Below are 23,811 nucleotides of genomic sequence, written 5' to 3'. Positions count from 1 at the left end.
ATGCATCTATTTATCAGCAGGGCTTTACATTAGATGTGTGTCTGTCCATATTAACATGTGTTAAAATGGTCACTTTTGAATCATTGGAGGTCAGACCAGAGGAAGGTTTACCAGTTACTCACACACACGCCCCCGTGTCAGAGCGTATACGCACTGTGATGCTTAGTTGCCAAAATACACAATTTGTTCAAATATTAGTCTCTCCTTTTCTGACATTTACAATGCAAAATGTCACATTTAGCTTTGTAAACTTTGCTGGCTACATTACATTTCAAATGCAATTTTTAATTTTTATTGTCAGTAATTAAGATTCCTCAATTATTGACAATTCAAGTCACTGTACTGATCATTTAATCTTCCTATCAACACGTTTATTTCAGTTGCTCACAATATTTGTCTTTGGAGTGACTTTAAAACTGCAATGTTTGATATTTCTCTTTACAAGTAACAGTAATGCACTTCAAAAATGTTAATATTTAGATGTTAAACTATATTTCATCTATTATCCAAGTCCTGTATTTAATCAGGATACCAAATACATTTTTATTCATGTCTTTTTAATACCAAGTATAACATAAACACCGAGCACTTTACGGCCTTGCTTACACCAGGACCTGCGTGTACAGCACATTTTAACATAATAATTATTTTCTTCCTCGTCGAATAAACACGTCAGACTTCCACGACATCACTCTCTTCCCAGGGCAAATGACAAATGTCTTTTTTCCCAATGATGTGTTTGAGGTTTGTCATTTCAGATTACTGTAATCCAATTGTTGTGAAAACGCAATGTGAATAATCCCATGCAGTGACTAGACACAGACGTGTAGATAGATAGATAGATAGATAAGAGTGAGAGTGTGACAGTGGATGGTTGTCTGTTTCCTTAAATTATATATATCTCAAACTGGAATGATGGATAATTGTGGATATCTGAGATTAGGATTACGGACAGGAAGAACGTCATAGTGCAAACAGGAAATGTTCATGTTCATGTAGAGTTGGATTACTGTTGCGTGTGTGTGTATGTGTAATGCATCACCGGGCAAATATCTTCGCCATGAGTAGCTGACTTTGCCCCGCCCCCAAATGGGCGGGGTCCAATATGGGGTGAATGGCACGTTGAAGTGGGCGGGCCTCTCTAAAAATTACTACATCCACTGACCGCTGCCAACTCACAGTGAGGATCGCGACGACTCCACAGCTCGGGGACACTATCTCACAACGGTTCTTTTTTTTTAACCGAGCGTGTTATTTTTGCTGCATTTTCGTGTCAAGTTCAGGACCCGAGGAAAACGAGCTGCTCTGTTATGGCCAAAGGAGAAGGAGGTGAACAGTCTTCCAACGCCAGTTTATTAAACAAACCGGTCAGCTCGGATGGCATCACGCTCGCGAGGAAGGTGGGTTCATTCATTTCACGTTGATATCACGTTTTTGTCATTTTTAATGGTCAAATGTTTTAAAATAACCCCACACGGAAGCGACATCTGTGCCTAGAGCGTTTGAATGAATTTTGTTTCATTTATTTTAGGGAGTGACTCAGTTTGGGTTTGCTGAGCGAGCGCTCACTCGACTCATTTTCCTATTTCTACACGGGGCTTCCCCCCCGTACACGACCCAGAATAAATTACACGAACGAAATATTTAATAAAAATCATCGAACTGTCATTTTCCCACACATTTTTCAGTCGATACATCATAATCGCACACTCCCACCCCGCCCTTTTGTATAATCAGGAGACATTCTTCCTAAACCATTAAAATCACGTTATATCATACAGCGATATGTTTTAATGTGTCTTTGTAGACTATAGAGTCAGACACACAGACCGAGCTACATGTTAAGGCTCACAATGCGACTCTCTATTCTCACATGGCTGCGACCTTATTTGAATATGGCCAATAGCCATGTTCCTTTTCACACTGACGTAGCAAATGACACATGTCCTTTTCCCCCCCTCCATGTCTTTATCAGATGATAGTTTGGATAGTCAGGCTGGGGATGTGATGAGTTTAATGACCAAGGATATACATCCTTCTTCCTTTCACACCATCACTACTCGCTCTCTCTCTCTCTCTCTCTCTCACTCTCTCTCTCTCTCTCTGAGTGTGCGTGTGATCCGGTTGCCAGATATGTTTGGTGAAATGCTGCGTTCTCTGCCCTCACCCACCACTGAGAAATAATGCATTCCTCGCCACCACCAGTTGGCATATGTAAATTATAACAAAAAAATGTTACATAAAGCGACATTATGTATTGAAAGAGAAAACTGAAAGAAAAGAAAGAAAGAAAACTGCAAAATAAGGAGGGGATTTTGTATTATCAGCATCTTATTGCATCGATAGTAGTGAGTTAAGGAGAAAGCCCTAGGAAAAGCCCTTTACAGTCTTGCGCTCGCCATTTTTTCATTTCATCTTTCTTTATGAGAACACCCCCTATACACACACACACATACACGCTTGTGGTCGCTGGGTATTTCACCGGCATCTTCCGTATTTCCCACAGCCGTGAACGCAGCAGAGGGTATCTTCCAAAAGCTACGTGTCAGCCTGAGGAAGCAGCAGCAGCATGTCAACATTTCTGCCTTTTTGCTATGAAGATTTGATTAAACACAAAACGTTCACCTCTTAATGTTCGACAAAGCCTTAAATCCCACGACATGTTAACCAGCATGTGCTTCATTGCCTGAGTCCTGTCTCATTCAATCCATAGAATGATCAGAATTTTTGTATTCATCACATCACATGTCGTAGGTGATGTGATGAATATCCCTGAAGTGGCACATTGTAAGAGGATTGATGTAAAGCCAAGGTGTGAGCAGAGGGCGCGACTGTCGCATCATCACATACCAGGAGGTTTTCACTGCAGTGTACTTTTAAAACTAGGATGGGCAACAACAAAAAAAGTATGCATACAAGTAAAGCAGGTTATATACTTAAAGACAATGAAAGAGTTGTTCTTCCAATGTACACTGTCTGTCAAAAAAAGTCATTTAGGCATATCGTGACCACTCCTCACCCACTCCTTACAGCTGCATAGCAGAATTCAAGGGGTAGTATTGAAACATCACATGGCGTGGAAAAGTTAGATCCACAGGGACGGGACAAAATTCACAAATTAAATGATTGCGTTTGTGTGTTTTTTTGTGTGCCATTTTGTCACCTAAACAAAGGCACGGTTGGGTGTATCAACATAACCGCAGCCCTTTTCATTCAGGAGAGATCACACGCGTGTTTTGTGTTGCGGTGTGAAGATGAGGCAGTGTCGGTTTTCTTGTGACACAATGTACCTGCAGCTCAAGGTCATTCTCACAAAACTTACGCCGTCTTGAAATGGCTCTAATGCTTTTCTCTTGGGCCGCTATCAACAGTAGTAGTCATACTCTGACCACTTGAAAGCAGGGCAGATTAGCCTGCACCAAACTCCCCTTCATGATTGGCCAGGGAGGAGTGGTGTGTTTTCACAACACAGTGTGGGCAACAGTGGTCAGAGCCCTGGTCAGACTGGCAGCCGTCCATTTGAGAGTCATGTCAGTTCAGGCTTTCTCAGGTGCGGTCACCCTGGAGTTAGGCGTCCGTGACCATAGTGTCCTGACAAGTCGGCAGTGATTTGTGTCGCCATGACAAAATAGTTAGTTGAAGGATTTATTACATACAGTGAACCAGACAAAGGAGAATGGACTCAAAGGTTCGTTCTTTCTCCACGGCCTCTCCAGCTACACTGTCTGGCTCTCTGGTGACTGGGAATTTATGCCGCATTCTTTGTAAGGCATTAAAAATGTGTTACTGTCTTAATCGGCCTAGCGAGAAATATGTGGGAGTAAAGAAACTTCATGGGCCACAGCTAGAGGATTAAATCATTTACACACAAATTGGGGAAAGTAAAGTATTTCTAAGCCAGGCCAGCACACTGCTAAATAGTGTGCTGCTGAATTACAAACAGGTCATTAAGGTTAAACTGCTGTCTTTGATTTTGCAGATGTAACCCCTCCTATAATTACGCAGCCTGGGCCAATGCCTGAAAAGGTTTTGGCACAGTGGCAAATGCATTCAAGACACTTTCCCCAAAAGAAGTTTTACATATCTATAATAAACTAAACTTTCCCTTTTTTTTAGGTGTCACAGTAGATGAGACCGATTAATTTGTAATGCACTTTTTGGTGGATTGTGTGGTTTTTCTGACATTCTTCCTTGTTTATATTTCCCCAGCACGAGCAAAGGAACAGGTTGTCAGTCTGCAACAAGATATGCTATGCCATCGGCGGGGCCCCGTACCAGATCACTGGATGTGCCCTTGGCTTCTTTCTGCAGATCTATCTGCTGGATGTTGCTCAGGTGAGTTGACTGATTTTTATATTTAAAACAGTCCAAATATTGAGTGTGTCCTATTTATATCGCCGTACCTAATTATAACCACCCCGGTGTCATCAAGATGGGACGTCGTGTCCACCTTTCACTTGAGTCGACATTTGGAAGTTTGACAGCATAGAGCTGCACATGATCCCTCCTTTGCCCCCACCTCTTTCATAAGGGCACATACAGGACAATGTGACAGCCAAACCCCGCCAACAAATGCTCTGACTGTCCTGGATAAAATGAAGTGGTGGAAAAAAAGGTTTCCTTTCTTTCCAGTACTGAGACCATGACTGGGCTCAACTGTATGAAAAGGCTTAAAGGGGTTTGTTCTGAAAAAATGCAGGGGTGGGGATGGGAGAGTTGACTCACTTTAATAGGCTCCGACACTAATCTCTGGGTTAGGGCCCAAATAATGTGTAAGTCAACGGCCTCCCAGGATTTGGCTTTGTCCAGCTAACATGAGCCTGTTGGTTGAAGCAGCATGGTGCAGATTGTACAGTCAGGAGTCGAGTTTTCACCCCGCTGCTGACCTTTATTCCAGTGTGCAGTGCTGTCAGACCTTCTGTAGTTTATCACCTTACTCATGACAGCTCGGTGTTATTCTTGAACACATTAAGTAAGTAACATTTCTATTACTGCCACAGGTGCACTAATCCTTGTATCCTCTACTTTCACAGCTCGATCCCTTCTATGCTTCCATCATCCTGTTTGGGGGGCGAGCATGGGACGCGGTGACGGATCCCACAGTGGGATTCCTGGTCTCCCGAAGCCCATGGACACGATTTGGACGCATGTTGCCCTGGTGGGTTGAGTAAATTTCCTAAAATATTGCTGTCTTGCTGATAGAGCCCAGTCACAATATGTTATTGAAGCTCCTCTTGTCACATGTTTGCTTTGGTAGATGCTTATGTGGGCCTCAGTGAGTCCAAGGTCAGGGTGGAAGTTTTCCAGCCATACACTGTACATGTGTCACTGTTTAGGGGTGGAGTTTTGTCGCCAGGACTCGCCAGCGTCATCTCCCATGAGGGGTTAACGTGGGTCATGCTGTTGCAATTACTCCTGTGCTGCTTGTTTCACATAATGCATATATGTTCAGTCAAGCACCACCTCCTTTCACACACACACACACACACACACACACACACACACACACATACTGCTGCTATGATTACTGACACTAATATAATCTACTGAAAGGTGACTCCAGTTTAAGTGGCCCAGACCGGATCACTGATGTGGGAACTCTACAACAAAGCCTTCTGTATGTGTGTGTTTTTACTAAACAGCTCCTGCAACTTTAGTTCCATGCATTTCCCGCAATGTGGCATTTTGCAGGGTTTTGGCAAATGTAACTTCTACCTGCCACTGAGTGTAACTCTAACAGGAAGCACACAAACCACATTTCATAACATATACCACATTTTCAGCTACTGGGCGTTTTGATATTGCTTGTTTGTACCAGTTAACCTTCAAGGTAATTTATTGTCCAGTTTCTTGAAGTTTTCCCACCACAGTTTGGGTCTCTCTCTGTGAGTAGCAGCAGTGAACGATGAACTTGCTCTCTGTGTGGCAGTCAGACTGTGGGAGTGGGGTGCTCTGGTGCTTTTCGGGGCCTTTTCAGAGAAAGGTTACTGACCCTTTTCTTCTGTTTCACACCCCTCCCCCACATGCCCGCCTCTAAATTTCTCAGCGACCCACGTTGTGTGATTTGACTTGATTGTGCGAGTATGAATATGAACGTCGGACTGTGACTTCTGTCCCCGATGCCTTCGCTGTCGGAAATCGCTGACCCTCCTTGAACTCGTGGCTCCTTGTGTGAAGGGTATAATTCACATGGTTCTGTGAGATCGAGTGCGGTGTAGGGTGTCGGTGCGAGCGGCCGGTAATGGTGGCCGCCAGCTGCGTGTCAACACTGTGGATGTGTCGGAGCTACTGTCAGTATTAGGTGGTAATCTGTGCTGGAAAAATACCAGTGTAAGGGATAAAAATGGAGGACACCAGTGTGAACCACGGGTGGGTGCAGGGCACGGTGTTGCACCAGCTCAGTTGCTCTTGTGTTTGCTTTGATTGAAAATATAATCACCCTCATCACTTAATTCACAAAGGAGCACAGTATAGTGAGCTGGACGCAGCTACAAAGGTCCCTTGTGGTCCTCACTTCAGTTTCCTGTGGTATTTTTCCCTCGTGGGTGCTTCCGTGAGAACACCGGCGTTATAATTTGGAGCACAAAAGAAATTATTGCTCTTGCTGTCTTGGGTTTAACTGTGTGTAAATATTAAATCACATTCTAATTCCAAAAATGATCCCCTCCATTATTTTTTTCCCCTGAATGCATAATCGATAGGTTTTGAAATTGAGATGATGCACAGCACTTGGTACTCACGCTTTTAATGATCATGTACATACAGAGAATGCTGATGGTCTAACTAGTCACTGCAAAGGTCTTCAATTTTGCCTGCTCTATATGAGCTGTGCCGTTGTTGTCAGAAATGGGGTGTGGTTGCAGATGAGGGGGGTTCGCAGGAAGAGGAAAGGGAGGAATGTCTGGTATGTTACGTTGCATTATCCTCAGTTTGCTCGCAAAGATGCGAGGTGATGAGCAAGGAGCTGGTTATGCTTCATATGAAAGTCTGTCGTGGAAGTGGGGGAGGGGAGACCGGTTGAGCTGCTCCATCATTGGTCCAGCCCACAACACACCACCAGGCTCAGCCAATGGCGTGAGCCTAAAAAGGGACTGTTAGGATTTTTAAAGAGCAGGGTTACTCTAGTTCAAGACGTGGGAGCGAGCAAAATGAGTGTCTCTGTTGCTGTACACAGACTGCCTGTGCCATTCCCCCTGAACCACACATTTAAATAAATGCATTGGAGTTTTGATAGTTTGCTTTCTGAAGCCCTTTTTCATCAACAACATGACTGAATGTGTGATTTGTTTTTTCACCCAGATTTAAAAGTAAAATCGAATCTATCATGGAGGTTTTATTTATTTATTTATTTAAATGCTTTACTTCTCTAAGTGTCGCGTGGGTTATTACTTAAAAGTAGAAAATCTCAAATTTCACAAGCTATTGTTCAGCATTTGGTGGTGATGTAAAAGGCTTCAAACCCAGAATGTTGTGCAAAGTTCCCCTTTCTTCACAGAAGAAGAAGAGAATGAATGATTTCTTCACAGTTAATAATTGTCAGTCCTTGTAAATATAAGGTCTGCAGTCCAGTCAGCACGGCTATTTCAGAGGACTTTTAAATATGATTCCAGGAGGGGCAGGGTGGGCTGCCTTCTGTGTCACTGCATTCTTGCAAGCGCGGTGTGCATTCTTAGCTTAGCCCTGCAAACTGGATTATAAATGGAATGCAATCTACAAGATCTGACTGGAACCTTTTTCTTTTTTTTTATCTGAAACATTTAATGAATTCACTCTGTATGTCATTGCCTAATTAAGCGTCTGTTTCCGACATGTTTTAGGATGCCTCTGTTTTATTAAAGTATTTATCACTGGGATGGACTGAAAAGAAGCCCCCTCGGTGTGGTGCAGAAGAAGGGAGTGGTGACAAATGCAGTCTTAAGTGTGTTGTCATTACAACGTGAAACATCTGCTTTAATTTGCACACCACTCCCTGCGCACACACACACACACACCCAAAGAAACTATCCACAGGTGTACAGTTAATTTAATTAAGTGAAGGAGCTCGCTGAATGCTGCTCCGTCTGATATCTCTCTCTCTCATGCTGTTTCGACTGTGGATAGGATTAACTGATCAGCAGTGAGTCTGCAGTAAAACACTCCTGTTTTCTGGGCTCTTTTTTTTTTTTTCTTTTCCCAGACAGGAGCAGGAACCATGGCGAGAATTTGCGTCATTATTTTGTACAGGGTGACGGCATGCAACGTGTGCCACATCCACTCTGATAAGGACCTCCTGAGTTTAGGAATAAATCCCACAGAGAATACACGGACAAACGTGTTCCCCTGCCCTGCTTCCTGTTCCACGTGCCACCCCTTTTTGTCTGGCCTTCCTGCACATCCGAGATATGGTCCCACTCTCAAACTCCTTTCTGGTTGGACGGCATCGGTATCACCATAGGGAGGAGGTTGTGTAGTCGGGAAGTGATGAGAGAAATTCCACTCATGTAGAACTTCTGTAATGTTTCCTGCACGCTAATTCCTACAATAGCATGAACAAACGAGGACTGATTATACATTTATATTTCTAATTATACTGCCGGGAAATAAGTATTAAAAAATTAATACTGGAAATGAACAGTATTGTTTTAAGGTTCTTCACCAGCATGTGAATGTATGTGTGTATATATATACACATATATATATATACATATACATATATATATATATATATATATATATATATATGTATATGTATATATGTATATATATATGTATATGTATATATATGTATATGTATATATATATATATATATATATATATATATATATATATATATATGTATATATATATATATGTGTATGTATATATGTATATATATGTGTGTGTGTATATGTACAATAGATGGAAGGGTTAGTAACCCTCAAGTACCGATGCATGCAAAACAGTACAGTAAGGAAGTAGTACTTCCTCACATCCCACCAGCTGCCTCAACTGTGCGTACGTGTATGTTTGTATTGTTTTTTTTTGGTCGGCTGAAGTACCCAAACTTGTCTTGCAACCCTTTGATCCTGCCCCATGCACATGCTGTTCCATGCATGAGGAAACCAGGAAGCATGAGGAAACCAGGAAACATGACGAAAGAGGGGAAAAAAGTGGTAAACTCGTGTCACCTCCGCTGAGGAAAGTTTGGCACAGACTGAATGGAAGATATACTTTGTGGTCACAGTGTGTTACGTAACGAGCGCCCCCCTCCCCCCTCCCCTCACTCCACGACTGTTTACGGAGCGCTTGTGTATGTGTCACGCTCGAGCAGGGCCACGTTTGTCATCCACTGATGTTGTTGTTTTTGTCCCCTTTCTACCCCCCGCCCCCATGTGTAGGATCCTGCTGTCCACCCCTCTGGCTGTGCTTTCCTATTTCCTCATTTGGTATGTTCCTCCCTTTGAGAACGGCAAAGTCATCTGGTACCTTTTCTTCTACTGCCTCTTCCAGTCACTTCAGACTGTAAGTAACCCACTCGTGTACACACACACACACACACACACAGATTTTTTCCTTGTATTTAGTACATGGTCATGGAAATGTTTGATTACCCAATAGGATTTTTTAGCATTCGCTGCCCTTTCACACTCCCAGTGACTCATGATTATAATATGTACAGTCAAGGTTGAATATACATATATTTAGAACAAGGCAAAAAAGGTTGTGTTTCTAACTTGTTTGAGTAAAAGTCTCAAAGCATTGTTTTGCTGTGAAGCACCTGTGTTTTTTCTGGTCTTTGTGCTAAGCTAATACACAATAGTGCTAGCTGCATATTTACTGTGCACACAAGAGTTGTGCTTATTTATCTTTATCTCTATTTATAAGTCTTGGGACCAGCAGTAAATCAAACAGCCGCACTCATTTCTCTCTCCTTCTTTGCAATCAGTGCTTCCATGTGCCGTACTCTGCCCTCACCATGTTCATCAGCTCGGAGCAGAAAGAGCGAGACTCGGCCACTGCCTACAGTAAGTATTGCAGTCCGTCCATCCCTCCATCTTCTACCACTTTATCCTCCACATGAGGGTCGCGGGGGGAGCTGTGTCAATCCCAGCTAACCTAGGGCGATAGGTGGAGTCCCAAACTAGGCCAGTCCATCACAGGGCCACATACGTACATAGATCAACAACCACCCACTAGTATTGCAGTCACCATGTAAAATGAAATATCTTTTGATTCTTCAATGACCAAATGTCTCCTCCAATCAGGGATGACTGTGGAGGTTCTGGGCACTGTGCTTGGTACTGCGATCCAGGGGCAGATTGTCGGCATGGCCAACGCGCCCTGCCTCCCACGACCCAGTGACATCATAGCGGGCCTCAACAACTCGGCTGCCGGATTCAACAGCTCTGACTCTGTCATTTCCCTGGATCACACGGTAAGCCGGCTAATAAAACTGTTTTACGTCGTTGTTAGTTTGGATGAAAACCATGTTTTTCTAACCGACTGTCGCTCTCTCTCTCTCTCTCTTTGCAGAAAGCCGCCTACATGATTGCCTCTGGTGTCATCTGCTTGATCTATGTCCTCTGTGCTGTCGTTCTTTTCTTTGGCGTGAGAGAGCAAAAAGGTAGCGAATGAATCTGCTTATCTTTCTGTTTAGATTCTGGTTAACACAAATTTTAAATAATTCCTGAAAGTTTTAATACAAAACTGATCAGTTCTTAGGGGTTGAGAGTTTTAACAAGCCCACTGTCTCACTAATGAAGTCATTGAGGTTATCAGTTAGATACAGATGAGCATGCGTCTTCCATGTGACTCAGCTGTTGCTCATGTGTCCGCTGTTGTCCAATAGAGATGCACAGTTGCAGCTGTACATTATGGAATGACTGTGGGCTGACTACTAAAAGCACTCAGGCTTTGGTTAATTCAGAAGCCTGCCTTGTGACCAGCGATGAGTCACATTTGTCGAGTACAGGAAGAGCCTGAAAGGCAGCTGCTAATGTACCAGGAACTGTAAACCAATGCTTGTAAGGTCACAAGAAGCAAAGAAACTGTGATTTTTTTTTTCTTTCTTTTTTCTTTTTGCAGTCTCCCTAAATTGTCCCACTTTTCCCTCCTTTACAGATTCATGCCGGCCCAGGTCCGAGCCCATGTCTTTCTTCCAGGGAATTAGGTTGGTGATGGGGCACGGACCGTACGCCAAACTGGTCATGGTTTTCCTCTTCACCTCTCTGGGTTTCATGGTGAGCATGAAGACGGTTAAAGATGTTTACGTTAATGTTAGCTGCGTTTTGACCCTGACATGCAGCTTATTACCATGGTTACTGATTGTGTCCTCAAGTGTATATGACTGTCAAGAGGCATACACACACGTGTGTGTGTTTTTAAGATGTTTTTGTACGGGTGTTTTCACACATTTGACATTTGACCGGATCTCTGTGCTTCTTCCTGCAGCTCCTGGAGGGAAACTTCGCCCTGTTCTGCAGCTCCACACTGGGATTCAGAAACGATTTCCAAAATATTCTGCTGGTCATCATGGTGCGTACACATACACACACACACACAGACTAGGACATGGGTGCACAGTTCCCATAGCAATGACTGCATTTCCATCATCATCTCAATCGTTAAAGCCATTAGCTTCAGGTGGCAGACAAAAACCCTGGCTCCCCAAGTGATCCCATAAATTGTCTACAGTTACAAAGCCACTCTGTACTGTGTTAGAAGGCAAAGTCTTCCGTCGGCCCATTTCCATGATGTGTGTCCACTCTGCCTGAATGGCATCGCATTCCCACAGACGGCAGAGGAGCCGCAGTTCCTTTCATGTCTTGGCCCATCTTCTACATAACCATGCGACCCATGAGACATTTCAGACTTAGTCCATGACGGGTTGTAAACCCAATTAATCAAAATGTGCCAACTGTACAGGGTGAGAAAGTACAGGCCAAAGAGGTTGGAAAGATTACATACTTTTGATCCTTCACTTTATGGAACGGATTATGAAGCCGAAGCAGCAAGTACATTATTCAGCGCAAGTACTTTTAAGAGCCTTCAACGCTGAGCTTTCAAAGAAACTGGCCTTCCTGAAGTTACCTTCAATCGGCACCAAGAGATCCCTAATCCTCACTTTCAGTGATTTGATGAGACGGCAGCCTCATGTGAGAAGCTCAGCTCTTATTAGATCAACGATCGGTTACACAAATCAAACTAACAGGTTTATATAAGGAAAACTCTAGAGGTCAGATGTAATGAAATACCGTGTGCGAGCAGTGGGGAGTTCACCGAGTAGGCTCAAACAAAACATGACCTTGTCAGTCCTTTTTTTGTTATCGCGAGGCACGTTGCAGACAGCACGCTGTTCAGGACATTGAACTCGGCAATTTAATATGGTTATAAAGGGCTGAACAGTGTTCACTCTTTCATTCAACTGGAACACGCTGCAGTCTCTTGTGTATGACTTGCTTTATGATGTCCGTTTGTAAGATAAAGTCCCATAAGAGATAATGATGTTGAGGGAAAGGCCGATAAGGCTAATGAAGGTATTGGTGTCGGTGAAGGAAAAGTAGGGGTGTTGAAGATGACGCTCAGCGTTCCATTCAAGTTAAATTATGTGTCTTTACTTAACTAGTTTCTTGCCATGGATGTAAGGGATGTGCAGCGAGACAGAGTTTATCTCAGCGTCATGTTTCACTTGGATGCACTGGGAAACGCTGGTGTTTCTCAAAGGCTTTATCTAAATGTTACCTGAGTCAAACACTGGGATCAGGGGCCACACTGATACGAGCGAGTCCACTGCGTCCCTGTAGAGCGGTTAGGACGACCCCGTGTGAAACTTTGCATCACACCGGGCACACAGTTGTTTTGGGCAGAGGCTAGAGCTATAGAATCCATATTATTTTCCACCGTCGCTGTTGTGTTTGGCAGGTGTGCGAGGTCAAGAGGTGCTTCTGCATCGGTGCACACAAGCTGACGCATTATGAGAATGCACCTAATGTTATGCTTCTTTCCTGGAAAAACTATCACTGTTTTTTACTTCTCCAAAATCATGTTAACCTGTAAAAAAAAACCTACAATTTTTGGAATTTACTAGATGTTTAAACAAAACGGCTCGTTAACCAGAAATGTCATGTTTTTTTCTCCTCAGCTTTCCGCTACTCTGGCCATCCCGTTCTGGCAGTGGTTTCTCACTCGCTTTGGAAAAAAGACGGCGGTTTATGTTGGCAGCTTGGTAAGACCCACAGTCACCGCTACACACCTCTTCTAAGTCGTATTAAAACATTCAGTAAATCTTTGACTGGCTGCTTCTCCCATGTGCTTCAGTGGTCTAACGTGATTCTCTTCTTTCCAGGCCGTGATGCCCTTCTTGATCCTGGTGGTGTGTGTGAAGAGTAACCTGATTGTCACCTACATTGTCTCCCTTGCTGCTGGCGTGGGAGTGGCCTCAGCCTTCCTGCTGCCCTGGTAAGAACTCTGCCGTCTCTGTGAGGGCTTTTTCAAGCAGCAGCTGCATCAAGGTGTATTGGTGTAAGAGCCTCTGCTTAATCTGACCTTTTGCTCTCAGGTCCATGCTGCCTGATGTTGTTGATGATTTCAAAGTGCAGAACCCCACCTCCACCGGCCACGAAGCGCTCTTTTATTCCTTCTACGTTTTCTTCACCAAATTTGCCTCTGGAGTCTCGCTGGGTGTTTCCACTCTCAGTTTAGAGTAAGTTCTGACATAAACGCATGTGAATCCTACCTGGTAAATGTTTTTTTTTTTATCTGAAACAGTGGGGTATAATTTAAAAAAAAAAAATTCAAATGAGAGGAAAAAGGGTTGAAATGAGGCTAAGCCAAGTCTCCTGGCACTTAAATCCCATTTCAAAGCAAGGAATTCCTTTTGGATAGATTTGATTAAGTACAGTGAGACTGTTGCGTGTTACGTCTGCAACCATCACAAGACTTGTCCGTGTTCTTGAAGGACACGAACACTCTGCTTTTGAAGCATACTTGTGTGTATTTGAAGTTCACAATTGTGTTTCTTCTGTTTTTAGTTTCGCCGGCTACTTCACTCGAGGCTGCACTCAGCCAGACGAAGTGCATTTAACCTTGAAAATGCTGGTTTCGGCTGCCCCCATCGTTCTCATCTTCATCGGTCTGGGGATATTGTACTCTTATCCGATCGACGAGGACAAGAGGCAAGGCAACCGCAAACTGCTACAGGAACAGATGTAAGGCTGTGCTGACTAAGATCCTGTGCTCTCTTGTGTTTGTGCGCGCAAAACTCCAACTAAAGTCGCTGTTTTCTTTTCAGGGACAGTGAGACGGATTCAGAAACGGATTCAGCAGAGTTGGCAAACATGGTCTGAGGACATTTAAGATGACCTATGGACCAGTAAGTTTGATCAGCTCGAATTTTGCACTGGACAGGACCAACTGACCCTGGGCCTGTCGGATCATACAGACACTACATTGTCCAGTCCCACTGCGCCGGATCCACGTCTCCACAAACTTGTCTGCTGTCTTTCTAAAAAAAAAAAAACTTACCACCTTGTTGACACATGAAATTCTCTTTCTTCTTTTGTCCAGTCTGATGTCAAAAGCTTCTCCATTTCTGTTAAAAGTACACAAAAACGATAAACTGTGATGGGATCATGTTTTGTCACTATTGCCATTTTCGGTGCTACCACTTACAACATAAATGGCCTTGAGCACTGGACTACAAACAGTTTTATAGTTGAGAGATGTAGGCTTTGTAAGACACTTGAACAAACAGTGATGCCTTAATTTCAGCCCTGGTTTAGGGTTAAAATTTAGAAAACTGATCTTTGTGCCAGACTCTTGCTCCGAGTCACCGACTAGTGTGCTCTGAGAATTTTTTTAAACACGTTTTTTGTAATTTTACAGAGTCTCCTCATAGTTTTCTGAAACAGCCAGTTTCCATCTCATTCCTGTCCCTCTGTTTTTTTTTTTCTTTTTTCCTTCTTTCCTATGGAAGACATGATAAAGTGCTGTTGGAACAAGTGGGCAGACAGTAACAGTCTGAATGGCTGACTGTAGTTCCTCACCGTCATACTGAAACCACTATATTAGTAAAAGCTGATAGCTTGCACAAATAACAGCAGTGCTTCTCCACCAATTTGAAATAGTTAGCTTTTTATTTATAGGATGGCTACTGAAGACCTGGTGACTACAACCGGTACTAATTATTTAAGTATTTATTAGTTTCGATTTTACTGTCGTTGAATGCATGTTTGCTGGAAAGTCGTGCTTCTTGCAGTATTTAAATCTATTTAAAGCCTGTAAGGTTGTTGTTTTTTTTCCAACTAAATGAAGAGAACAGTGTCAAGGTTTGTTTGTTTTTTTTTAAAAAAAACAAAAAACTGAAAAGACTTTCACATCTTTTTATTGCACGTTTCCATCGCGACTGTCTCTTTTCCTTATGCATTCAAAAAGGGAAGCACAATTGTGAAAAAAAAGATGGGAAGTTGTGGAAGTCAACTTGTCTCCTTTTTTTTTTTTCAAAAATGTATTCTTTTTTGTATATACTGTATATGTGTTCGATGCGACAACCAAGACGTTTGGTGATCATCACAATCCCTGTACTGAAAAGGAGTATTTACATATTTATGTCTGTTGATATAAAAGAAAAATGTGTACAGTCTCATATGTCATACATAATGTTACATCTTTGACATGTTGTCTCTTGCCAATGTGAAAAATGTCCATTTGTATAATTCACTTTATTCTTTTGTTGCCTCGAGAGTCTCCTGAAGTCCATATTACTTGATTCTGTACATACCAACACAGTGCCATTATCTCACGCAAACTTTGTTGTAATTGTACATCTTGTAAATACCATTCTATTAAGTCTGTCCCTTTTTTTTCTCATGGCTTCATAAGTGAACGTCCCTCGTGGCTCTTGAGGCTATAGCCAAAATGTGTGAGCTTTATTCCATGTGGACGCACGTGGAAAGCCTTGTGAATGTGCCTCTTGTGCATATGTAGATAGTGTATGTAAGAAAACCTGTAAATATCTTTGATATTTGTGGCTGCAAGTGAAATGAACTTATGTACATTGTACTGTAGTTATTTAAGGAAACATGTTGGGTCTGAAAAAAAGGTTAATAAATACTAATAAGTGTACTGTGAATGAGTTGCCAACTCGTCTTTACTTGAATCGCTTACATAGCATTGCGTTTTATCATGAGGGTCACAGCTTTATGCTTACAGAAGGAACACTTTTTCAGCATGTACTTGAAACGAATAATTTTAACAGTTTCAAAATAATACAGAAAATTATATTATATGGCCAATCACTGGTTAAAAGTGCAAAGTTGTCAAGTTACACTTGTCAGTATAATTGGACAGCATTCCGTGTACACTCCTGACATCTAGTGGCCATTTATTTTATAGTTGGAAATGTTAAAATAAGTTTGAATACTGTCATTGCTTTAAAGCAACGACTTTATCATTAGAAGTTTAAAGATATGTGTAGTGTAATTCTACCAAAATGATACCAGAATATAAAGTAGCATCAGTAGCAAGTCACAAAACATTAAATGTGGAGTTCAGTGTTCAATCAATATACTGCCACTCTACCAGACGGTATGTGTGCCACTATCATACAAATAAGATTTAATCCAAATTGGCCAAAGCACAAACACGAAATTTAAGGGCTGGACTCTGTTGTGGCCAGTCCATGTGTACAAATGATGTCTCATGCTCCCTGAACCTCTCTTTCACAGTTTGAGCCTGATGAATCCTGACATTGTCATCTTGGAATATGATGATGCAGGCCAATAATTTGACCCTTCTCAAACAGACCAACATCTTTTTCAACCACGGGATGGTTGTTTAAGAAATTAGAAGATACATCAGTTGGGGTTAAATGACTTCTTGCCAGCTGAAAGATAATCGCCTATGGACTAATTATCCAATAGGAGTTAAATCCAGGTGGAAATTTTTTTTGGCCAGGCAGTGTACATTGGAGGCTTCTTTTAAGACTATGTGCTTTTATGTTGAAGGCAGGAAAGTCGAGTGATGCGGTGCCGGAAGTGTTTAGCCGTGTTAGCATCATGGTTGCATACATCGGCGAGTTCAAGCACCCACATTCCTTCACTGAATTCTGGTTCTTCGTGTTTCATGTATGTCAGCCACAGCGAAATTAGTTAAACACGCACATAACGTAAACATAAAAACGCCAACGGGAGCGACATTTATCGCCTCCATGGACTGAGTTTTTGACTGTAACTAACATGGCGGCGAATCCTCCAGGACAAGGCTTTCAGAACAAGACCCGGGTGGCCATCCTTGCGGAGCTGGACAAGGAGAAGAAGAGGCTACTGCAGACTCAGTCCATGAACAGTCCCGGGGCCAACATCCCTCTGACCACAAGGCCGAGCGTAAAGGACGCGAGAGACAGCGCGGAGCAGCAGCACATCGCCGCACAGCAGAAGGCAGCCTTGCAGCACGCCCACGTCCACTCGTCCGGCTTCTTCATCACTCAGGACTCTTCGTTTGGGAACCTCATCCTCCCGGTGCTCCCCCGCCTGGATCCCGACTTCTGACTCTCGCACGTCCCGTTTAACACACTGACCACGGTCCAGTGGACGTTGGCAAACACTCACATGCAAAACCAACCATTTTGTTGTATTTTTCTTTTATGCAACTGGCGTCCTGTATCAGTGGTAGAAGCAGCAAAACAATAAAACCGTGGTATTTGAACGCATCGAGTCAGTGTTGCCCTCCATGACAATGTTAATGTTTTAGAGTGTAATAACCGAATCTAGGTTGTAACAAGGACAAGAGGGTTTAATTACAAGTTTTTATGCATTATTTGTGGCTTTCTGTATGTTTAATTGGGTTGTGTAGTATTATAAATGCAGAGTTAGGAGGCAGCAGGATCCAACATCTGCAGTGATATTACAGGCCCCAAAACAACCTTCTACATTTGACTCCATAGTGGAGACAGTGCTTCTATCAAAGCTTCCCAAACTCTTCTGATTTTAGGACCTAAATGTTCGCAGGCCCTTTCCCAGATTGGAATACTGATAACATTGGAACTCAACTATTTACGATTGTTTTACTTCTTTTTCTGGACCCTTTCTCTCATTGGAAGTGAATCTTAACACACACAAACTTGTTTTTAGGTCTTAGTGATGACACCTCACAGACATGATGCACCCCCCTAACCCCTTACCCTAACCCTCATAAATAAGTGCCTAATTTTATGATAAATCCAATCCTAATCCTTACCCTAAAACCAGGACAAGGCCTCATAAAGACAGGTTTTTATGTTTTGTGGACCCCACAAAGGTATAAATACAAGTGGTCAAACACACACACGCGCGCGCTCGCTCACACAAAGTAGTTGTGTGGAATCTTGACTCGATTACTTTTCCCTGGAATGGAGTCTGTACTGAATCGATAGCAGAACTGAAGATTTCACTGACGCAAGACTAGTCCACCCGGCTTCTGTCTCCCACGTCTCGCTGTAAAGAAGTCACGCTTTGAGGTAAGGCATCAGCTTTGACGCGGCGGTTTATGGTCAGGAGTGGTGTTTTCGTCACGCAAGTTGATAATGTACATAAACAAACAGACTGGAGTTTTAACTCGACACTCGAGCGGGTGGCTTTAAGTACACATGTTTGTGTTGCTAACTAGCTACATAGCCGTAGCTTGCTCATTGATTCATTACTAGCATGACGTTACTTTAAGTCCAGGTTAGCGTGACGTTGATGTCACATTAAGCCAGAGGCTCGACTGTCTGCCTATGTTGCTAAATTTAGAATGCATACTGTTTAGTAAACTTCTGTTTCTTGGTCATTTGTACACCTTCATTTGTATTAATCCGATTAGCTACCTCTTGCCATGGTTTAAATGTAATTTATTTGATCAAAAATGTAATTGTCAAAAGGCCAGGCAATTATGTGATAAATATATCGTGGCATCTCTCTTGTCAACTTAAAGTGTGGAAGTAGATACATAGATATATAGATAGGGATTTTTTTTTTTTTAGCTGTTTCAGTGTCTTCTCAGTGTCTCTTCATATGACTCTCAGTGTCTCTTCACACTTTTCCTACATTGGCTGCTGTGTTCACAGTAAGAAGGCCCCGCGCCATGGCAGATCAGCTGAGTCCAGATGAGAAGTTAACTCTCATCAGTAGAAACCTCCAGGTACGAGAGACTCAAATGCAAATGTACACTCCAGTGACTTGAGGTCCACATGCAGCCATTGATCTCATGAATATTTTGTTTGTGTGCATTTCAGGAGGTCCTTGGGGAGGAGAAGTTGAAGCAGGTTCTTCAGGAGAGAGAGCTGAGAGTTTACTGGGGCACAGCAACCACTGGCAAACCCCATGTTGCTTACTTTGTCCCCATGTCCAAGATTGCGGACTTCCTCAAGGCTGGATGTGAGGTGGATACGGCCCCATTGTACATCTAGTTTTACATTGAGAACACAAGCTGATGTATACTTCTGACTTACAAATATGCTTTGTTTTTCTTGTTTCCACAGGTCACTATTCTGTTTGCAGACTTGCATGCCTACCTTGACAACATGAAAGCCCCGTGGGAGCTGCTGGAGCTCAGGGTGAAATACTACGAACAGATCATCAAGGCCATGTTGGAGAGCATTGGTGTCCCTCTGGACAACCTTAAGTTCGTCAAAGGAACGGACTACCAGCTCAGCAGGTCAGTCTTGTCCATGTTACTCCTAGACTGTCTTCACTTGCATTTGTTTTCCATTACATGTTCTGAAATATCAGAGTATTAACTTTGACTCCTTTTTTGTCATGTTTGTCAGAGAGTACACACTGGATGTGTACCGCTTATCCTCCATGGTGACAGTTCATGATGCTAAGAAGGCTGGAGCTGAGGTGGTCAAACAGGTGGAGCACCCTCTGATGAGCGGTTTGCTCTACCCTGGACTGCAGGTGATGATAGCTGATGACAAATGAAACTAAAAATATTAACATCAATTCAGTGTTTTATGGTGTATACATACTGAATATAAATGCTGTTTTTGTTTGTTTTTCTTAATATAAAAAAAGTTTATTATTTCTGCAGCAGTAGTAAACCTGACATGTGTTTCTCCTCAGGCTCTGGATGAGGAGTACTTAAAGGTGGATGCCCAGTTTGGAGGAGTTGACCAGAGGAAAATTTTCACTCTTGCTGAGAAGGTGCTTACATAGTTTAATCTTTTACCCTCTGTCTTCTCTACACGTTCGACAACTATCTACTTCACCTCTTTTATTTTCAACACAATACTATTTGAATTTAAATGTGTTGGTGCTTTTTTTTTCTCCAGTACTTACCTTCTCTTGGTTATGCTAAACGTGCCCATCTGATGAATCCAATGGTACCGGGACTGACAGGAGCCAAAATGAGCTCTTCAGAGGAAGTAAGGCTACAGAGATACTGATTTCCTTTTCAAAAAAAAGTGAATTAAAATTCAGTTTCTGTATGAGCACTTCTCTTAAAGCTTGTGATCATTGATGATTTGTCTCTTTGTGGCTGCAGGAGTCAAAGATTGACATATTAGACTCCAAAGAAGATGTGAAGAAGAAGCTAAAGAGGGCGTTCTGTGAGCCAGGCAACATCCAGAACAATGGAGTCCTGTCCTTTGTCAAATATGTCCTCTTCCCTCTCCGTGGAGGTGAAAAAACTTCAAAAAAAATCTTGTCTTCTTTATCTTCTTCTTGGCTTACTGCTTCTCTTCCATGTGTAAAAGAAAAATGTGAGTTAATATCAGGAATCTGTGTGTTTCAGAGTTCTGCATCAAAAGAGACGCCAAGTGGGGTGGAGACAAAATCTACACTGTGTTTGAGGAGGTGGAGAAGGATTTTTCTGAGGAGGTAGAGTACAAATCCAACTCGATTGTTAAAGAATGCTGTTCATTTTCGCTTCATTCTGTGTGTCAAATCATTGTTGTTATCCACACTCATCCGCACTCGTTAGGTCATCCATCCAGGAGACCTGAAGGCCTCAGTGGAAGTCGTACTAAACCAACTGCTGGAGCCAATCAGAAAAAAGTTTGCGTCGCCTGAGCTCCGCAAGCTTACCAACTCTGCATATCCTGACCCATCAAAAACAAGTCAGTGTTGAACCCACCATTATCCTCCTTTATCCGTTGTCAGAATGTCGCACGAAGATACTTATTATTTGTGCATGTGGGTTTTGTCTTATTAGAAGGAGGGAAGGGTGCCAAAGCAGCAGCAGCAGCAGGAGGAGGAGATGATGATGAGTTGGCCCCCTCCAGGCTGGACATCAGAGTGGGCAAGGTCATCAGTGTGGAGAAGGTAGATTTTGTCAGTTGATGCCTGATCTGCAGATCAGTATGATTAATATTAGGGGTGGAACGGTTCACTTACAAAAATCCGGTTTGTGAGCTGGTACACACGTCACGGTTCGTGGCATGTTGATATAGATTGAGTATCAGTAGGTCTTTCACCTTGTGCCAGTAACCCGGAGAAGTTTTTTTTATTATTATTATTATTATATTTATATTTTTCATTTGGTACGAGGCAAAGGCATTTTGGATTTCTTCTTACCGATCATGACAGCGGTTAAAAAAAAGTGGTGGATGAAACGCCAACTTTGTGCAAGCGCTGTGCAACACATGTTGCTCACACTAGCGGCAACACTTTGATTCTGTTTGCTTATCTACGGAGACATCACCCCAGCGTGACAACAAGACAGCACGAGGAGGAGAGAGAATCGGGTAAGGAAAGGGCAACTTCTACTCACCGCAGCATTTTAAACAGTCACCCGGTGAGAAGTCAGCCAGGGCACAATCCATAACTAACGCAGTGGGGGTGTTTATCTTTTAGTCTGTTCAGTGTTTGCTGTTAGTCTGTTCTTTAGTAACAAGAAAACTTATTCTTTTAAGATTTGAAAAAAAAGTTTTATATTCAAACAGTTGTTTTTGTTAGCTCTAATACTGAACTGTGTAATTTATGAACTCTTCTACCTCTAATACAGTGTATTAGTATTCCAGTTTTTCTGTATTCACATGGTTTTCTCTTCCTTCCACCGTAGCATCCAGACGCTGATTCTCTGTACCTGGAGAAGATTGACATCGGTGAGGCAGAACCGAGGACGGTAGTCAGTGGGCTGGTGGCCTATATTTCACAGGAGGACCTGCAGGACAGACTGGTGCTGCTGCTGTGCAATCTGAAACCCCAGAAGATGCGAGGAATTGAGTCTCAGGCTATGCTGCTATGTGCCGCTATGTGAGTGCCATGTCCCCCCCCCCACTCACTCAAAGATATGACAATATAGCTTGTGCCTAAGCCTCATCGTCTAATGTCTTCACTTGCTCTGGCTGAATTCTAGTGAAGGGGAGCCCAGGAGGGTGGAGCCTCTCGACCCACCTGAGGGTTCATCACCTGGGGAACGAGTCTTTGTGGAGGGATATGAGACCGGGAAAGCCGACGAAAGACTCAACCCAAAGAAGAAAGTGTGGGAGAAACTACAGGTATGTTTCACTCAGACTTCTCTTCCATTAAATAAGATGGAGCCTTTTTGTCTGATGCATGTTTCAAGTCAGGAATAACATGGTTAAATTTTTTTAGTTAAAGTATTTTTGAAATATGACCTAATGTGTTAATATTTAAAAACTATTCCCTGACATGGTATTGTGGCTTCGATGTACTGTTTACTTAATGCAGTTTATGCTTCACTGAGTTGATTGATTTTTCCCTGTCTTTTCCCAGGTTGACCTGAAGGTGTCGGACGAATGTGTCGCTCAGTGGAAAGACAAGCAGCTCATGACTAAACTCGGACAGATCACGTGTAAAACACTGAAAGGAGGCAACATCAGTTAAAGTCGCCCTCTAAGTTGCTCCTGCCGACCACCTTACAACAACAAAAATGCTCATCGACAAATTTCCACTGGCGATAACAGTCTTACTTCATCTGGATGTTTTCTTGGAGAACAACGAGATGTAGATGCCAAATATGCTTCGGACCGGCTCACACAAAGTACCCTGCTTTATAAGAACAATATTTACATTCTTAAAGCATGAGCCACTTACTTGTCACTCATAAACCTCTGACTCATTCATTTCTTGTTGTTTATTTAGTAGGGGTGTCACGATCTCGATTGCAAATTGAAAATCGATCAAAACGACTTTACAATATCGACCTCCGAAAGCAAAGGTAGAATGAAGGATTAAACCCCGCCCCCAGTGTGGCGTCCTGCATTTACAGTTAGTTTCCAATTGAAACTAACTCTAAAAGTTATTGTTCCATTTATATTGTTAATACTCATTTTAAATTTGACATTAGGGCCTTACAATGCAAATAAATGATGGACATTATATCAATCATGACACATGTAGATTAAAGAATGAAATGGGTTATCATGACATAAAACCAATTATCCTAGACTAAAGATAAAGTCTAAACATGGCAGACCTTTCTACGCTAAAAGAGAGAAAAAAAAAAATCAAGAATCAAATTGAATTGTGACCTTAAAATTGAAAATCAAGTCAAGGATTTGGGGAATCATGACACCCCTGTTATTTAGTGTTGCAGATGTAACTGGGTCTCTTCACATAAAAGGGAATTAAAGCATCAAAATCTTTTCCTGTGTTAAAATTTGAGCTTCTTATTTTTTGCATTCATGGTAAATGTCAGTGCAGTGGAAAACAATCCGTCAAACCCATAAATATGGGTTTCAGGTACCAGATATGTAGAAGAAGCGCTTTGTGCTCTATGACGGTCACATTTGAGGAGTGTATGTTAAATACAGATATGTCACAATCAAATACATCATCTTAAATATGAAATAAATACTGAATTCAATGGTTTGCAGCGTTCAAATATATGTGTTGGGTGAGAGAAATGTGGAAAACCTGTTGGGTGGGACA

At 42.4% G+C, this 23,811-nt stretch overlaps 3 protein-coding genes across 3 annotated transcripts; all 3 read left to right on the top strand.

Annotated features, from left to right (window-relative positions):
- The first annotated feature begins 1,155 nt into the window (after window positions 1-1,155).
- Window positions 1,156-16,088, top strand: mfsd2ab (major facilitator superfamily domain containing 2ab). Its single transcript, XM_044052805.1, has 14 exons — window positions 1,156-1,400; window positions 4,210-4,335; window positions 5,034-5,158; window positions 9,358-9,481; window positions 9,906-9,984; window positions 10,225-10,394; window positions 10,493-10,583; window positions 11,081-11,199; window positions 11,411-11,494; window positions 13,101-13,184; window positions 13,305-13,417; window positions 13,518-13,661; window positions 13,990-14,166; window positions 14,250-16,088. Exons 1-14 carry the CDS (start codon window positions 1,311-1,313, stop codon window positions 14,302-14,304), a joined length of 1,581 nt encoding a protein of 526 aa, XP_043908740.1. The 5' UTR covers window positions 1,156-1,310; the 3' UTR covers window positions 14,305-16,088.
- Window positions 16,089-16,970: 882 nt separating this feature from the next.
- On the top strand, window positions 16,971-17,662 carry LOC122786470 (SOSS complex subunit C-like). Its single transcript, XM_044052806.1, has one exon. The coding sequence runs from the start codon at window positions 17,194-17,196 to the stop codon at window positions 17,503-17,505; it is 312 nt and encodes a 103-aa protein (XP_043908741.1). The 5' UTR covers window positions 16,971-17,193; the 3' UTR covers window positions 17,506-17,662.
- A 706-nt stretch (window positions 17,663-18,368) lies between these two features.
- yars1 (tyrosyl-tRNA synthetase 1) lies at window positions 18,369-23,751 on the top strand. The gene is made up of 14 exons (XM_044052613.1): window positions 18,369-18,452; window positions 19,041-19,114; window positions 19,209-19,355; window positions 19,455-19,630; window positions 19,743-19,872; window positions 20,038-20,118; window positions 20,247-20,339; window positions 20,459-20,594; window positions 20,708-20,793; window positions 20,897-21,032; window positions 21,128-21,237; window positions 21,977-22,170; window positions 22,274-22,415; window positions 22,654-23,751. The coding sequence occupies exons 2-14, from the start codon at window positions 19,058-19,060 to the stop codon at window positions 22,762-22,764; spliced, it is 1,599 nt and encodes a 532-aa protein (XP_043908548.1). The 5' UTR covers window positions 18,369-18,452; window positions 19,041-19,057; the 3' UTR covers window positions 22,765-23,751.
- The last annotated feature ends 60 nt before the right edge of the window (window positions 23,752-23,811 follow it).

Source organism: Solea senegalensis, linkage group LG20, assembly GCF_019176455.1.
Source record: "Solea senegalensis isolate Sse05_10M linkage group LG20, IFAPA_SoseM_1, whole genome shotgun sequence".
Taxonomy (NCBI): domain Eukaryota; kingdom Metazoa; phylum Chordata; class Actinopteri; order Pleuronectiformes; family Soleidae; genus Solea; species Solea senegalensis.
The sequence above is the reverse complement of the archived record's forward strand: the minus strand, read 5'-3'. Positions and strand labels throughout refer to the sequence as shown.

Bases quoted from the DNA above. Each gene is read 5' to 3' on its own strand.
- mfsd2ab (XM_044052805.1), top strand. From the start codon at position 1,311: ATGGCCAAAGGAGAAGGAGGTGAACAGTCTTCCAACGCCAGTTTATTA. The intron at 1,401-4,209 runs GTGGGTTCATTC...ATATTTCCCCAG, and splicing joins GCATCACGCTCGCGAGGAAG to CACGAGCAAAGGAACAGGTT. The intron at 11,200-11,410 runs GTGAGCATGAAG...TTCTTCCTGCAG, and splicing joins TCACCTCTCTGGGTTTCATG to CTCCTGGAGGGAAACTTCGC.
- LOC122786470 (XM_044052806.1), top strand. From the start codon at position 17,194: ATGGCGGCGAATCCTCCAGGACAAGGCTTTCAGAACAAGACCCGGGTG.
- yars1 (XM_044052613.1), top strand. From the start codon at position 19,058: ATGGCAGATCAGCTGAGTCCAGATGAGAAGTTAACTCTCATCAGTAGA. The intron at 19,115-19,208 runs GTACGAGAGACT...TGTGCATTTCAG, and splicing joins TCATCAGTAGAAACCTCCAG to GAGGTCCTTGGGGAGGAGAA. The intron at 20,119-20,246 runs GTGCTTACATAG...TTTTTTCTCCAG, and splicing joins TTTTCACTCTTGCTGAGAAG to TACTTACCTTCTCTTGGTTA.